Source organism: Monodelphis domestica, chromosome 7 (genome assembly GCF_027887165.1).
Source record: "Monodelphis domestica isolate mMonDom1 chromosome 7, mMonDom1.pri, whole genome shotgun sequence".
Lineage (NCBI taxonomy): Eukaryota > Metazoa > Chordata > Mammalia > Didelphimorphia > Didelphidae > Monodelphis > Monodelphis domestica.
The window spans coordinates 135875038-135891635 of NC_077233.1; the positions used below are offsets into that span (position 1 = coordinate 135875038).

Here is a 16598-nt window from a genome sequence, read left to right on the forward strand (position 1 = left end):
ATTTTAAGAGTATTTCATGGCTCTCAATCATTCTCATTGTCTCCAATAAACTAGTGCTTTGTTAGCTTCAGGGCCAAAAGAGAGAGAAACCAAAATTGGACATTCCCAGGAGTAGAGCAGGAGATAAACTCCCAAGACTGAACCTGGTCCATGCAGGCTTAGAGCTTATGTCTGAAACCTCAAGTTTCATCAAAAATATTCCTGGCAGCACTATTTGTAAGGGCAAAATTCTGTAAACAAGCTAGAGTTCCCAACATCAGGAAGAGAATAAAGAGATCTGGGTATTATGAAATTCTATTGCACCATTACGGGAAAAAATGAAGAATTCAAAGAAATATGAGGTGTCAGAGGGGAAAAAGAGCTAAGAAAACACACATGCTGATTACTAGTATATCTCTAAAAACAAAAAATAACAACAACAAATCCATGTTAAATACACAGAAAAGTTCAAAAGTGGCCAAGGAAATGAACAAGACGATTTGGCTACTCTCTCATTTTATAAATGTGCCTGCACGCACATACTCATGCACGCACACACACACACACACACACACACATACACACACACACACACACACATATATAAATTTTTTGTTGTACATTTTAGTATTTGAATACTTATATTTATTGAACCAAAAGGCTACTAGGTAGCATAATGGATAGAATGCTTGCTCTAGAGTCAGGAAGACTCTTCTTTCTGAGTTCAGATCCCGGCCTCATATACTTACTAGCTATGTGACCCTGAACAAGTCTTAATCCTGTTTGTCTCAGTTTCCTCATTTGTAAAATGAGCTGGAGAAGGAAAGGGCAAACCACTCCAGTATCTTTGTCAAGAAAACCCCAAATGGGGTCACAAAGAGTTCAATATGGCTAAAACAAATGAACAACAACATTGATGCATGTTAACACTCAAAAAAATTGCCTCCTAACTGGTTTTTCTACCTCCAGTATTTCCTCCTCTGTCCAAACTTACACAGCTGTCAAAATAATTTCTTTAAGGCATAACTGAACTTGGTATTCTCTTGCTCAAAAATCTTCAATGGTTCCCTATGGCCTTCAATATAAAATACAAAATCATAAACCTGGATTTTAAGACACCCCTCCCCATCTGAATCTAATCTACTTTACAGCTTTATTTTATTATTTTATTTTACAGGACAATAGAGTCATCAGTCTTATTCCTGTCACAACTCTTTGTTCTGAAAAAATTGGACTCCTAAGAATTCCCCCAAACTTGATATTCAATTTCCTCCTGCCTTTGTATTGTTTTTTTCTCTCTCACAAACAATGCATAGAAATAATTTCCTGTGCTTAGAAGCTATTCCCTCCAAATCTTCTTATTTCAGAATCCTTTTCTTCCTCTGAAGTTCAGCTCAATTGTAATCTCCCTGCAGAAGTAAGGAGGTAGTTCAGTGGTTAGGAGTAAAGACCCAAATCAGGAAGACTTGAGTTCAAATCCTACCTCAGATACTTACTAGTTGAGTGATCTTAGATAAGTCATTTAACTTCTGCCTCAATTTCCTCAACTGTAAAATGGGGATGGGGCAGCTAGATGACAGAGCATGTCAAGCACTAGACTTGGAATCAGGAAGACTCATCCTCATGAATTCAAATCTGCTTCAAACACTACCTGCAGTGAGTCACTTAACCCTGTTTGCCTCAGTTTCCTCATTGTGAAACAAACTGGAGAAGGAAATGGCAACCATTCTAGGGTTGCTGCCAATAAAACTCCCAATGGGGTCAACAAAGAGCTGGACACAACTGAAATGACTCAACTACAAAAACTGGGGTGATAATACTACATACCTCTACCTCTCAGGATTGTGGTGAAGGTTAAATGAAATAATATTAGCAAAGTGTCTGGTATATAGCAGATGCTTAATAAATGTTTGTTTCCTTCTTCTCTGAATCCTTTCTTGATTCTCCCAGATCATAGGTCATAGATTTTAAAACTAGGAAGTATTTTAAGAGCCATCAAGTCCGGCCTCTTTCTTTTTACAGATGAAGGAACTGAAGCCAACAGAGGTTAAGTACCTTGCTCACAGTCAGTAATTAATATGCAATTTCTGAGGACTCAAACTTCAATGTTCTCTCTCTACTAAACATTTTCTAGAACACTCTGCTCTCATCTTTTCCCCCTTCACTTCCTACTTAATATTATAAATTCTTTATTATAAACTCCTTTGCTTAGCAATTAAAATCCTTGGTAACTTTTGTGATCCATCTAAACTGGACAACTTGAATATACCCTCCTGTATGTCATTGTTCTCTCTCTTTGGGATATCTTCTCTCTTCTTCTTTGAGTTCCTATTCTTCCTTAAAGCCCAATTCAAATACCACCTCTCCAAGAAGCCTTCTGTGATCCCTTGGATTACTAACAAATTTCCCTTTGCGCCTCACATTGCATTTTGTTTTGCAACCCTCTAATATGTTTACCACATAATAACATGTGCATAATATCCTATGTTTCTGTCTTTTCCCTTTCCTGGACTAAATCAGCTCCAAAAAGGCAGGAACTGTATCTTATCTAAGTTTTTACATGCTTCAGTTCTCTGCAGGGTGTTCAGCACTTCAAGGGTCTATGATTTCTTAGATGTGGGAACTTTCTTCATCAGGTTAAGTCCCAACCCCTGTAGCTTCTGTGAGGATCTTTTGTAGCTAGATAGCAGGGTGGGTAGAGCAAAGATCCTAGAGTCAGGAAGATTTTTCTTCATGAATTCAAATACAGCCTCGTATCTTTCTTAGTTCTATAACCCAGAGCAAGTCACTTAATCCTGTTTGCCCCATTTCTTCATCTGTAAAATGAGCTGGAAAAGGAAATGGCAAAGCACTCCAGTATCTCTGCTAAGAAAACCCCAAATGGGGTCACAAAGAGACATATGACTGAAAGAACTGAACAATGGCCACAAAAGAAGGTCTTTAGAGAATTTCTGCAGTTGATAAATTCATCCCTTTAGGACAATGTAATGAAAAGGCCTCATATGTGGAAGGTGCTTAATAAATATTTATTGAATTAATAAATCTTTTAGAATTTACATTTCATAGGCATAGTTTTAGGACCCAGAATGATAGTGGAATAGGAATTCAACTACTTGATGGGTTAATTGGCAATTTTGAAGTGTCCTGGGAATCTAACCACATTGTTTCTATGAGAAAATCACTTGAAGTTTCCAGCTGACCTATAAATGAACTTTTGGAACACAACATTCACAAGTTGGGAACAGGCTGTACAAGTCAAAAACTTGGTGATAAGATGAGAGATGAATGACGTGATGAGATGAAGTTGAAGAAGGCCTGTCATTCCTGGTTGTAGGTGAATGTAGACGAAGAAAACTCAGTGAGTTTCTGCTCCCCAGGAGCACAGAAAATTTCTGGAGGTTCTGTTTCTATGTTTTATGGCAAAAGTGGAGGCAGAAACCCAGTAGGTAAAAAAATTAAGCAATAAATAGACATTGTAAAGCCAGGCAAGCTGGGTGGACCAATCTCTGTGCAGAGTCAACAAACAGGGAATCTACATTCAAGGTCTCCCTTAGGCTGGCCCTGGTGGTTTTCCCCATCTTTGTCTCTTAGAAAAATACTCCTTGCTTGCTGGGGGGCCATAAGTCCATGACACCTTGACAGAGTCACACGTGGTAGCTGGGGAGACCACAGAGTGGTCTTTGTCGAGATGTGATTGCCCACCGAAGCCCCTCTTGCATGACATCTTTCATCAATGCCCCTTACATATGAATTGACATGATTATTATTCCCCCTAGTCTCAAAAGAAATAATGCAAGAGCAAAACACCTGTACCCTTATTCCCCAAAACATCACCAAAAGATCAGACCCTCAAACCCAATCCCAAAAGACTATCATGGGTTAACTTTTATTTAGGTGCATAATTCCCAGTGAAACCACAGCTACAGGCCAAGCCCAAAACTTTCTCATGAAGCCAGCACAAAAATCAATCATAGAGGCCCATACAATACATACAGATACGGTACTGGTACACTAAGCTTCAATATGCTTCAGTGACTCAATTACACAAATCAGTAACTCAAACTCCCTAGTAAGCCACCTGTGATGAAATAATTTATCTTGTATTCTGTCTGTAATCACAATACAAAAATATAAAATGTTAATCAAGTGATTTGTTAAAAGTTAAATTATCACTTTTCCAATTACCTCTCTTTGATTTTGTGTATCTCCATGCCAAGAATATGGATATCAAAATAAATCCCAAGCCTGGGAAAGTGGAGCAGCTCAGAGATGCAAAGCAGTCCCATGGCCGTAATGATTAAGCTGTCTTCCTTTTGTTATTTATTTTGTTTAATTTATTTTGACTGATCGATCGCCACCAGTCGGGAACCCTGGAGTCCGAGTGGGGCTGGACCCTGACCTTCAAAGTCCAGTTCTATTCCTTCCAAAAATATTTTCTAACTATCTTTCCCAACTCTAGAATCTTGTCATCCTTAATCTCTCTCTGTTCACTCATTTCCTCCCTGGCATGGAAGGGGTAGTTTTCTATCTGATTTGACTTTTTCTACATATTATGTGTAGTCCCCTCAATGTGGTTGTCTCATCTTTAAGGTAGGTTCATTCATCTTTGAATGCCCAGCAGAGCCCCATATATAGCAGGTACTCAAAAAATGTTTGTTGGTGATGATTTTTAGATTTTAAAGAAGTAGCACAATAGGTGGACACCAGATCAGGAAAAATGTCAGCATCTAGGAGATGTAGGAAATAGAGTCACTAAGTGGTTCACTGGCTAGAGTGCTGGTCCTAAAGTCAAGAAAACTCATTTTCATTAATTAAAATCTAGTCTCAGACTGTACTTACTAACTGTGTAACCCTGAGCAAGCCACTCAACCCTGTTTACCTCAGTTTCCTCATCTGTAAAATGAGCTAGAGAAGGAAATGGCAAACTATTCTAGTATCTTTGTCAAGAAAACTCCAAATGGGGTCAGAAAGATGTGGGGTTTTCCTTAATGGACTTCCCTGATTGGCAGGGTCCCACAAGGGAAGGGGCTCACCTTTGTGGTGGGACCAAGGAGAGATAGGAACCAGAGTGGAGAATGAAAGACACGGACAAGTCAGTGTATGAATAGGCAGGCAAACCTATGATACTCCCCTTGATAGGAAAGTATGAGTACAAAGGAACATGAGGTGGATGAGGAGATTAAGATAGGGACTGCAGGCCGAGATGGTTACAGCCTCGGGGAAGGAGAAGGTTAAGAGGAAAGATAGACATTGCTAGAGAAGATTGAAGATCCAAGAGAGAGAGAGAGATTCAAGGTCACCGCCTCTGTATTTATTGCCTTCCTCTGATTAGGGAAGTATTCTCCAGCACGTAGTAACCACGTTACAAAGCATGGACAATAAGGATTGGATAGTGGGGTGAGAGTAACACCTTTTTGGGCGTGTAGATTATAACCCGCGCTTTCCCGGGCGAGTGCTCCGAACATGTTAGTGAGTTTTGTCTTAGGCTACAGGCCCCATGGTCAGGTCAAGGTTACCTTCACAAACCTTATTGGTAAAACCTTATGCTTGGAGACACAGTCACCATACAGTCATTTATGATTCATAGATGTGAATATGCTTGGGATGCTACAAAAGAGTTGGATATGACTGATGACAACAACAGCAAGGAGATGTCCATGAACTAAGAAAATGGGCAAAAAAGGCAAATGAATAGATGATCAGTAATAGGATCAAGGATGAGTCTTCAATATGGAGTTTTCTTTTCACCCTGATGAAGACCAGTTCTAATTGAACTTGGGTTAAGGGAAATAATAGCTGGTAGTGAATATGGGTAGGGATGGGAAATAAGACATATTTCTTTGTTTTGGTTATTTTTTTTGCACTCTCAAGAATGTTTATGACTATAACTAGATAAATCTCTGTGTTTAGGGAAAGAGGGGGAATAAAATGGGCTCTTTATGAAGAATTCATAATGATGGCTGGAGAATGTCTCATGGGCATTCTCAAGGATGCCTCAAGATTACTACTGGGACTACAAGGCTGACACCAGCAGTGGAGGTCATGGAGCAAGGTGGTGAAGGCTGAAGGTAGGAAGTCACTTAGAGTTCCACCCAGTTTATAGAGAGGAAGTAAACATAATCTGGTAGATTCCCATTTTTTTTATTTGGAAGATATTTTATTTTATCAATTACATGTAATAAGCTTTCTTTTTTTAAAATTAATTAATTAATTTAGTCAATTTAGAACATTATTCCTTGGTTACAAGAATCATATTCTTTCCCTCCCTCCCCCTTCCCGTAGCTGATGCCCAATTCCACTGGATATTACAACTGTCCTTGATCAAAACCTATTTCCATGTTGTTGATGTCTGCACTGGGATGTTCATTTAGGGTCTATATCCCCAATCATATCAGCATCGAACCATGTAGTCAAGCAGTTGTTTTTCTTCAGTGTTTCTACTCCCACAGTTTTTCCTCTGGATGTGGATAGTGTTCTTTCTCATAGATCCATCCAAGTTGTTCAGGATCACTGCATTGCCACTAATGGAGAAGTCCATTACGTTCGATTTTACCAGTGTATCAGTCTCTGTGTACAATGTTCTCCTGGTTCTGCTCTTCTCACTCTGTATCACTTCCTGGAGGTCATTCCAGTTCACATGGAATTCTTCCACTTTATTATTCCTTTGAGCAGAATAGTATTCCATTACCATCATATACCACAATTTGTTCAGCCATTCTCCAATTGAAGGGCATCCCCTCATTTTCCAATTTTTTGCCACCACAAAGAGTGCAGCTATGAATATTCTTGTACACGTCTTTTTCCTTATTATCTCTTTGGGATAAAACCCAGCAGTGCTATCCACATAAGTTTTCTGAAGTTATAAGATCCAAATGGTCTTCCTCCCTTTCTGTCCTTATACCTCCTGAAGTTGGCAATCAATTTGGTCTGGGTTATACATGTATTATCATATAAAATTTATTTATATATTGTTCATTTTTGTAAGAGAATAATAATATAAAACAAAAATCCAAATAAACAAGTGAAAAGTCATATGTAGCTTCCTATTTGATTTTTAAAAATAATTTATTTACTTATTAATAACAAATGTTCACTTAAGTTTTCCAAAGTTATATGATCTAAATTGTTTCCCTCTTTCTTTCCCTCCCCCATCCTGGGACTGGCAAGCAATTCAATTTGGGTTATACATATATTATCAAGCAAAACATATTCTCATATTGTTCATTTTTGTAAGTAGTGACTAACTTTTAAAAACCCAAACCCTACAACATATATTCAAATAAACAAGTGAAAATTCATATGCTTTCATCTGTGTTCCTACTCCAATAGTTCTTTCTCTGGAGGTGGATAGCATTCTTTGTCATGTCTCTCAAAATTGTCCTGGATCATTGTATTGCTCAGAGTAGCTAAGTCTCTCACATTTGGTCATTTCACAATACTGTAGTTATTATGTACAAGGGTCTTCTGGTTTTGCTTATTTCATTCTGCTTCAGTTCATGTGGGTCTTTCCAGATCTTTCTGAAATCATTCTATTCATCATTCCTTACAGCACAATAGTATTTTTTGTTTGTTTGTTTTTTAAACCCTTACCTTCTGTCTTGGAATCAATATTGTGTATTGGTTCCAAGGCAGAAGAGTGGTAAGGGCTAGGCAACCGGGGTTAAGTGACTTGCCCAGGGTCACACAGCTAGGAAGTGTCTGAGACAAGATTTGAACCCAGGACCTCCCATCTTTGGGGCTGACTCTCAATCCACTGAGCTACCCAGTTGCCCTCACAATAGTATTCTGTCACCATTATATATTACAATTTGTTCAGCCATTTTCCAGTTGATGGACATCCATTTAGTTTCCAATTCTTTGCCACCACAAAAAGAGCAGCTATAAATATTTTTATACAAGTAGATCCTTTCTATTTTTTTTTAAATCTCTTTGGAATACAGATCTATTTGAGTTTTAATGTTACTGATGTTATCCCTGGCTAAAATAGTCTTGCTTTTCACCCTATACTTTGCTAGCCCTGTAGAGGAAATGAAGGGACAGTTCATGGAACAGAAGTCATTGTAATACTCCACTCTGAGGAGAGTGTTTAAAGAGTCACTATGCTTTATGGGAAAGATGCCAGAGACTAGAGATCTTCAAAATGAAACAAAGAGGAATTGGGGAATGGAACAATGGATTTGATGTCAGAAAGACCTGGGTTTTAATCCCACTTTGTTAGCTGGTTACCCTGGGTAAGTCTCTTCCTCTCTGACCCATCCATCTGTAAAATGTGGTCATGTGAAGCTCTAAATCCTAAAATAAGGGAAGACTTTTTTGATATTCATTATTATGTTTAACATACTATATGGCTACTCTGGGTTGTTTGTGAGACCTGTGAAAGTGGTGATAGTTGACTAAGAAAAATAATTCCAGATGTGGAGTAGAGACTGTAGAGTCATCAATTTCCTATTTTTAATATTTTTAGTGATATGAGTGACACCAAATTTATATGGTACCTTAGTTTAAAAGCCAAATATTTCCAGGCCACCATTTAAGGATTGGGGGAAGAGAAGAGAAAAAAAGCATTTGTACAGTTCATTCTTACAAATTTATCACATTTGATTCTTGCAACAATCCTGTGCTATTATTATCTCCATTTTACAGCTGAGAAAACTGAGATAGAGGTTGTGATTTGCCTAAAGTCACATAGCTAATAAAATGTCTGTCATATTTAAACTCAGGTCTTTCTGACTCCAGTTCCAAAACTCTATCTACTGAGTCATTTAAATTCTTTTTTTTTTTCCTGGAGGAGGAGAGAGACACACAGAGGCAGAGAGAGACAGAGACAAAAAGAAAGATATAAAAATCCAAGGTATACATGTATAAACAGGGCAAGGTGCATAGTCGAAGTGAGCATGTAAGCATGGATATTTCTTCAAAAGGAGGTTCCAAGTAAGGACTCCTCTTTTAAATGGCCTCCCCCCTACTCTTAATCCTAGTGCCTTCCTTCTGTTAATTATTTCCTTTTTATATATAGCTTGCTTTGTATATATTTGTTTGCATGTTCTCTCCCCCATTAGACTGTAAGTTCCTTGAGGGCAAAGACCATTTTGCCTATTTTTGTATCTGCAGTGTTTAGCACAGTGCCTAGCACATTTTTTGTTGCTGAGTCATTTTTCAGCCTTGTCCAATTCTTCATGATCCTAATTGAGGTACCAGATACTGGAGTGTTTTGCAATTTTCTTCTCCAGCTCATTCTATAGGTGAAGAAACTGAGGCAAAGAGGGTTAAGTGACTTGTCCAATGTCACACATCTAGTAAGTATCCAAAGCCAGATTTTAACTCAGAGAGATGAACTTTAATGACTCTAGGCTTTGTACTCTATCCATTTCATCACCTAGCTTCCATAATTAAATATGTATTAATAAATCAATAAAAATGTATTATTCCCACTTGGCACATAGGAAGTACTTAATAAATATTAATTAATTGTTCTCCCTATCATTCTAGAATGTTCTATCCTATCATTTCCCCTAGATGCAGAATGTTTCTTTAAATATTTCAAGTTGACTCTATAGCCTTTTTCTTAAAAAAAAAAAACACTTTCTATTTTTTGGATTGGACCTATAAGTTCTTTGACATAGGGAACTCCCAAGAAGAAAATTCCTTTCACCTTTGCAGGTGTGATATGGAAATCACATTAAAATACTGATATATATTAATTTAAGGTCGCCAAGGAATTCAGCTATGTAATTCCTTAATGAAAACTCAAGTCAGCAGTCAACCTTTTATGGAGTTTAATTACAAACAGGAGGAAGAAAGGTGAGAGAGAGAGAGAGAGAGAGAGAAAGAGAGAGAGAGAGAGAGAGAGAGAGAGAGAGAGAGCCAGAGAGAGAGCGCGCGCTTGGATAGCGGAGGCAAAGAAAAGAGATCAGTCCCTATCACTCACGTGACCAAAATGGAGAAAAGTCTCAGGGCCTCCACTCCAAGCACCAGGCTCCAACAACCACACTCTCCCTCCACACAGGAAGTCCCAGCCTCCTCAGCTATCCTCTACCTCACTTCCTCTGTCTCACCTGTGCCAATGGTAGCTCTAGCTTAACCCAGGACCGCCCAGAGGTCTGTCCCCTTTGCACATGTCTGTTGAAGGTCATATTCTCAAATAATTAAATCTTGAGCTTTGCTGCAGCCCTTCCTAAATCCTGTTACCTTGAGTAGGGTGGAGATTGTAGTTTCCAAGACCTGATTCTGTCATTCCAAGTATCTCTATTGTTATTGATCAGGAAATAGCCAAATCCCATCCTCTAAAGAATGGTTTGAACAGGGTTGAGTAGTTTTGAAATTCACACAGGGTGGCATCTGCCCTGAAAGTTAGAGTCTTAGGGAGTTTCTTGGGACATTGGAGATAAAGAGAACTTGCCTTTAGGTCACGTGGCCAGTTCATGTGAGTATAGAGGAGGGATTGGGTTGTGGGAGAACTTGAACTCAGGTCTTCCTGATCAAAGGCTAGTACTCTATCCACTACACCCCACTGCTACTCTCATATCCTCTTCCTCATATACTTCCTCTTCACAGTTCCCAACTCCTTGCTTATCAGTTTAAAGAAGGTACCAATTTTCTTAATGTGCTGAGAATTCCTATTGTCATTTCCCCAGGTTAGCTATCAATAGTCATGTAACAAATGTTCATAAAGGCCCAGAATGCAAATCTTTTCCTGACATCAGACTTACAGAGAGTCCAACATATGATGTAAATAAGACTGAAGGGGCTGGATCTTACAGCTTGATATGAGTGGGAAGAAGTAGCCCTTTATCATTTTGTTAAGCTCTAGGGGGAAGGAGGAAAAGGAGAGAGGGGATGTTTCAATAAATACACATACACACACACACACACACACACAAATCAACCACACACATATACAAAATTCTCTGATTAATTCTTTATTGTACCAATTATTCTTTGATAGATTCAGTTTCTTCAGGTAGATTCCCTCTTGCCCCTTGCTCTTCTCTGCACATCTATTCCTATCATCTGCTTCTCAACTTTACTGCAAGTGCTAGAGAAAGTCACTTGCTGGGCCCCTCCAAACTCCAGTCAGGCTGGGGAGGGTACATCTCTCGAGAGAAAGATATCAGACAAGATTAAGATCTTATCTCTCTTGCCCAGTCTTCCTTGCCGATGCCCTATGTCCATCGCCGTGATCCTGGTATCAATACTCTGGCCCAGCCTGATAGAAAAAGAGATCCAGTGAATCTAAGCCTCCCAACTTTAGGGGATCTCCTTCCTAAAACTCTTGTTCTTTCCTAGATTATAGAGGTTACACATCCCATCTGGCTCTTGGGCTTCAGGTTGGATCCCACTCTTTTACAAGTGTCAGCCAATATATTAGGTTAGGAGAGATATGTTTGGGGATTCTGGGCTCCCTCACCTCATTCTCGGCTCAGGGCCTAGTCCCACGTTTCTTTTGCTCTGTGTTCTGAAGCTTGATCAGCAGTTTCCGTTCATGGCCACCGGGACTGTGTCGGTTGGTATGATTAGCAGCTTCTCTCTTACTACGACCCTTTCCACTGCCTCTTCCTGAAATAGAAGGTAGTAGTCATAGGAATGAGGTGCTCAGAGAACATGGTGGGCAGAAGCCATTCAGTGGCCAAGACTGCATAAACCAAAGAAACAAAGATAAAGACATGAGGAAGGCAGTGGAAAGAATACTGGACCTGAGCTCTAGTTCTAGATCTGTCCTTAACTTGCTGTGTAAATTTGGGCAAAGTTCTAGACCTCAGCTCCCTATGTAAAATTCAGAGTTTGGATGAGACAATTTCAAAGATTAGTATGACTCAATTTCAACAAATGTTATTTAAGTACCTATTACATGCAAGGCATTATATGAGATACTAGAGTTAGAAGGACTAAAATAAGAAAGTCCTTGCCTTTGAAAAGCTTACATTCTAAAGAGGAAACAATATGTACACAGATAAATAAATAAATACAAAGTAATTCAAAGTAGACAAGAGATCTAAAACTTGGAGGGGTAAGGAAGGTTTCAAGAACAAGGTGTCAGGGGCAACTAGGTGACTCGTGGATCTCTTAAGAGCCAGGCCTGGAGAGAGGAGGTCCTATTGGATCTCAGATACTTTCTAGTTGTGTCACCCTAGACAAGTCACTTAACCCCAATTACCTAGCCCTTGCTGCTCTTCCCCCACAGGTACTAAACACTTAATATCAATTCTAAAACAGAAGGTAAGGTTTCTTAAAAAAAAAAAAGAATAAATTGGCAACTCAGCTGAGCCTTGATAGGAAATAAGGATTCTGAGAGGCTAACATATGCAGATACTGTAAAGGATTTTATAGGGTTGTTTGTGGGACTGGCTAGGATCTAGGATTAAAATCTAAGGGCAAAAGGTGGGGAAGAGGGTCAAGTGATAGAGAGGAGGAAATCCACAGAGCAGCCTGGAAATGTCAAGGAAAAAGATTCTAGAGATTCAGGGCTGAGTCTGGAATGGAAGGGACTCAAACCAGAGGTTTGAGAGGTAGGAGCTTGAAGTAAGGGGGTATCTAGGTAAGGAAGGTAGGGCCACATCTCACCCAGGTAAGAATCTGTAAAGTTGTATGTGTCATACTGGTCCAAGAACTGCTGCTCCTCATCCTCCAAGGTCAGGGGCTGGAGTGGTGGAGCAGTTAACGGAGCTGTGGCCATTGGTACTAGAGAACTTTGTTACTTCAGTAACTAATCTATCTGATTTCTTGTTTGTCAATCTCTCTCTCTGTCCCTGTCTGTCTGTTTGTCCGTATCTCTCTGTCTCTCTCTTCTGCTTCCCCCTGGGAGAGCTCCTCCCAACACTTATAGGGCTGGATTCCCTCCCCCAAACTGTGCACACAATCCACGTTGGCCTTGGTCTGATGCAATCTGGCCCCATCCCAAGACTTCAGAGTCCAGTATAAACAGAAATGAAAAAACAACAAGAAAAGTGTTCTGCCCTGTGAACTCCCACCTCCCTTCCCCCACAGTCATTCCTTTTCTTCCTTTCTGTTTTTCCCAGGTTCCTTCCCATCTGGATATTTTTCCATGGGATAACTTTTATTTCAGGGTCCTGAGGTCTTTGGAAGGAAAAGAACAGGAGAAGGGAGAAGAGGAAAAGAAGAAAGAAAGGGTAAGGAAGAGAGAAGGAGCATCCAAGGACAAGCAATGTCCTAAGACTGAGTAGAATTTAGTGCCCTGACATTTCTTCATCAAAACAACTTTGCTTTAGCTTTTGTTCTGGATTGGTGGTTTAGAGGGTGAGAAGGAAACAAGAGGACAAAAATTCTTTTGATCCTTCCCCTTTGACATACCAAAAAGAGAGCTAGAAGTCTGTCAATAATGTGAGGGAGTCCATATTAGGCATTCCTTTGACAAATATTCTTTATGAATCATCCATAAGTTCTTTGTACCCTGGCACTGAAGGAGATCCAAGACATGTTAGAGATTGTCCCAGCTTTCAGGGACAAGAGCAGAATATCCCAACTCTACAACTTACTAGCTGTGATTTGGGGAAAATTCCTTAAACTCTCTTAAACTCAGTTCCCTTGTATGATAAAAAGGATATCAATATCCCTCTCTTAAAAGGTTGTTCTGAGGAAAGCACCTTATAAACTCATGGTGGTATAGAAATGTGATTTAAAAAAATAGGAAGCTTGCCAACAAGTTGGGGGAGTCAGAAGTCTTTAGAGGAAAAACTATAAGACAGAATGTGCCCAGGGTTATAAGAGAGGTCCAAACACAGTATTCCAGGGATAGACAGGAGGGAAAATAGTCAGAGGAAGCTCTGCGGGGGAGATAGGACTTGAGCTGGGTTTTTAAGGATAGGATAGTCTGAGTAGAAGGAGTAGGGAAGGAGGAGAATATAGTCAATGAGAAAAGAATAAGTGTGGTGGAGATAATTCCATGGGACCATTGGAAACCAACTTATGACAGAATGGTGATAAACTCAGGTTGCAAATTTCTTTTTTCAGGTGGCAGTGAATAGTATATATCTAATTGAATCTAGATTAGAGTGGTTTGTGGAAATTTAGAGCCAAACATTGAATACAATCAGAGAAACATTTGTATCCGGCCTCCTTCATTCTCACAATCCCAGAGAGCCATTCTGTGAACAACTGTCCAGGTGAGCTAGTTTCTTTAAGTAAAATATTATACTTAGTTCTGAGCACTCATTAATGAGTTGGGGTGGCTCCAGAGGAGGGAGACAAGGATAACAAGAACTTTTGAATTATACATAAATAGGGGTTTAATATGCATGCAGACCTCATTACTTTGCTTGGTTGATTAACTTCTCTACATGGAGGAAACTGGAGAAATGGCTTCTGGGAAAATTGTGATGATATGCCTTGGAGAAACTCCAGTGGAGCATGAGTAGACAAAAGGTAATTGTTTCTAGTTGGCTGAGGACATGGTTAGGAGGAACCTTTTTCAATTGGCCTCATACCTAGAGCTATCCAAATTAAAACAACAACAACAACAACAACTCATTTAACTTCAACCAGCTTTTTGCTTCATTAGCATCATGGGGAGCTTCTACACTAGCATCTGGTAATAAACCATTCTGTAAGGGGGATGGCCTTAAGACCCTCTCCTATTCTAAGGCCACATGTCTCACCAACCCTACTCTGACAAAAATAAGCTTGGACTTTAAAAAAATTTCTTTTTTCTGTTCTAGGTGAAAGAAATGAAGCCTTACAACCTGAGAGTTCAAAAGGTCATTATGGGGGCAGGTAGGTGGCTCAATGGATAGAGAGCCAGGCCTGGAGATGGAAGGTCCTGGCTCCAAATCTGGCCTCAGATATGTCCTAGTTCTGTGACTTTGGGCAAGTCACTTAATCCAAACTGGCTAGCCCTTACAGCTCTTTTGCCTTTGAGCTAACACTTACTAGTGCTTCTAAGAGAGATGAGGGTCTAAAAAATTTTTTATAAAGACATCCATTTTCCTGGCATTCCAGAACCTGGGTTCCAGGCTAGGTGTTGCCACTAGCCCAGTCCTGATGCCCCATGGAACAAGGAGGTTTTAGATCGATGCCAATATAATCTGAAACAAGGCTTCATCCAGAATCAATGCTATCTTTGGATGTGAACTTAATGAGACCAAAGCTACATAGAAACTTAGTGAAATTTTGAGCCTACTCCTCCTGAGACCAAGGTGGTATAGGGAAGAGTATACTTTGGAGAACTGGGGAAAATAAATTTATAAATTTGTTCCTTCAATATATTTGAAGTAATTTTTTTTTTGTAAAAGCTATCCTAGACAAGTCATTTAACTAACTTTTTTGCCTCAATTTCCTCAACTATAAAATGGGAGTCATAATGGTATATAAGATAGGTATATGTAGCAGGATTGATCAAATGAAATAATTCTTGGCAAATCTCCAATACATAGTAAGCATCATATAAATGCTTTCCCCAATCCCTTTCCACATCAGGAACACCTATCCAAAATAAATGAACCAATTCATTAACCCTTAGACTAATCCAACTGAATGTAATGAATCAACAGTTATTAAATGCCTACTAGATGCCAAATACTGTGCTAAGACTACAAATACAAAAGAGGATTCCCTGGCCTCAAAGAACTTAAATTTTATCGTCATAATAACAAGAGGAAGCATGAGTACTAGGGAGAAAGTTGGCCCTAGAGTCAGGACCACCTGGGTTCAGGTTCAGTCTCTGACACACATGATTGATGTGTATAACCCTGGAGAAGTTTACTTTACCTATCAGTATTATACAACTGTTTAAACCTATAATTTTACTCCTAACTTGGTAGTGGAATTTCTTCAGTGGGTTGTCCCTGCACCAATAATAGGTCCGGTCTATCCCTCATTTGGGCATTATGATTTCTTCATTCATTTCCTATTGTTTTTTCACATGGGTAAGTAAGCCAATCTCTTCAAAATGGTCATGGATCTCTTGATGAAACTCTACAACTTTCGTACCTCAAACAATTGGTATGTCCTCTGAAGATAGGACTCTCTGGAGAATGTCAATTAAATTTTTTTTCATAAGACATCCTCTAAGAGAGTGGTAGACATTATCAGAGAGCAATGTTTTATTTCTTATTTAATATTCATAGTCAAAGAACATTGACCAAAATTATCTCTTCATATTTCTCAAAGAACCTTGTCTTATTATGTGCATGAAAAATACCTGCATTTTGCTCTACCAAGTCAATTTAAAAAAAATTCCAGTCAATATATCTTTTTTTTTTTTTAATTTTAATATTATTTTATTTGGTCGTTTTCATACATTATTCACTGGAAACAAAGATCGTTTTCTTTTCCTCCCCTCCCCTCCCCCCCCGCCTTTCCCTCTCCCATAGCCGACACATGATTCCACTGGTTATCACATGTGTTCTTGACTCGAACCCATTTCCCTGTTGTTGGAGTTTGCATTATAGTGTTCATTTAGAGTCTCTCCTCAGTCTTATCTCCTCCAACCCTGTAGTCAAGCAGTTGCTTTTCAGCGGTGTTTTTACTCCTACAGTTTATCCTCTGCTTGTGGGTAGTATTTTTTTTTAGATCCCTGCAGATTGTTCAGGGATTGCATTGATACTAATGGAGAAGTCCATCACCTTCGATTGTACCACAATGTATCAGTCTCTGTGTACAATGTT

General features: G+C 39.2%; 1 protein-coding gene and 1 long non-coding RNA gene across 2 annotated transcripts; one reads left to right on the forward strand and one right to left on the reverse strand.

The window, feature by feature from the left end:
- Positions 1–10882: 10882 nt before the first annotated feature.
- On the reverse strand, positions 10883–12791 carry NUPR1 (nuclear protein 1, transcriptional regulator). Its single transcript, XM_056805537.1, has 2 exons — positions 12541–12791; positions 10883–11535 (listed from the first exon to the last, which is right to left on the reverse strand). The coding sequence occupies exons 1-2, from the start codon at positions 12650–12652 to the stop codon at positions 11399–11401; spliced, it is 249 nt and encodes an 82-aa protein (XP_056661515.1). The 5' UTR covers positions 12653–12791; the 3' UTR covers positions 10883–11398.
- Positions 12792–12963: 172 nt separating this feature from the next.
- LOC103099475 (uncharacterized) lies at positions 12964–16167 on the forward strand. Its single transcript, XR_470352.2, has 3 exons — positions 12964–13106; positions 13948–14099; positions 14652–16167. It is a non-coding gene; the product is annotated as an uncharacterized LOC103099475 (long non-coding RNA).
- Positions 16168–16598: the final 431 nt, after the last annotated feature.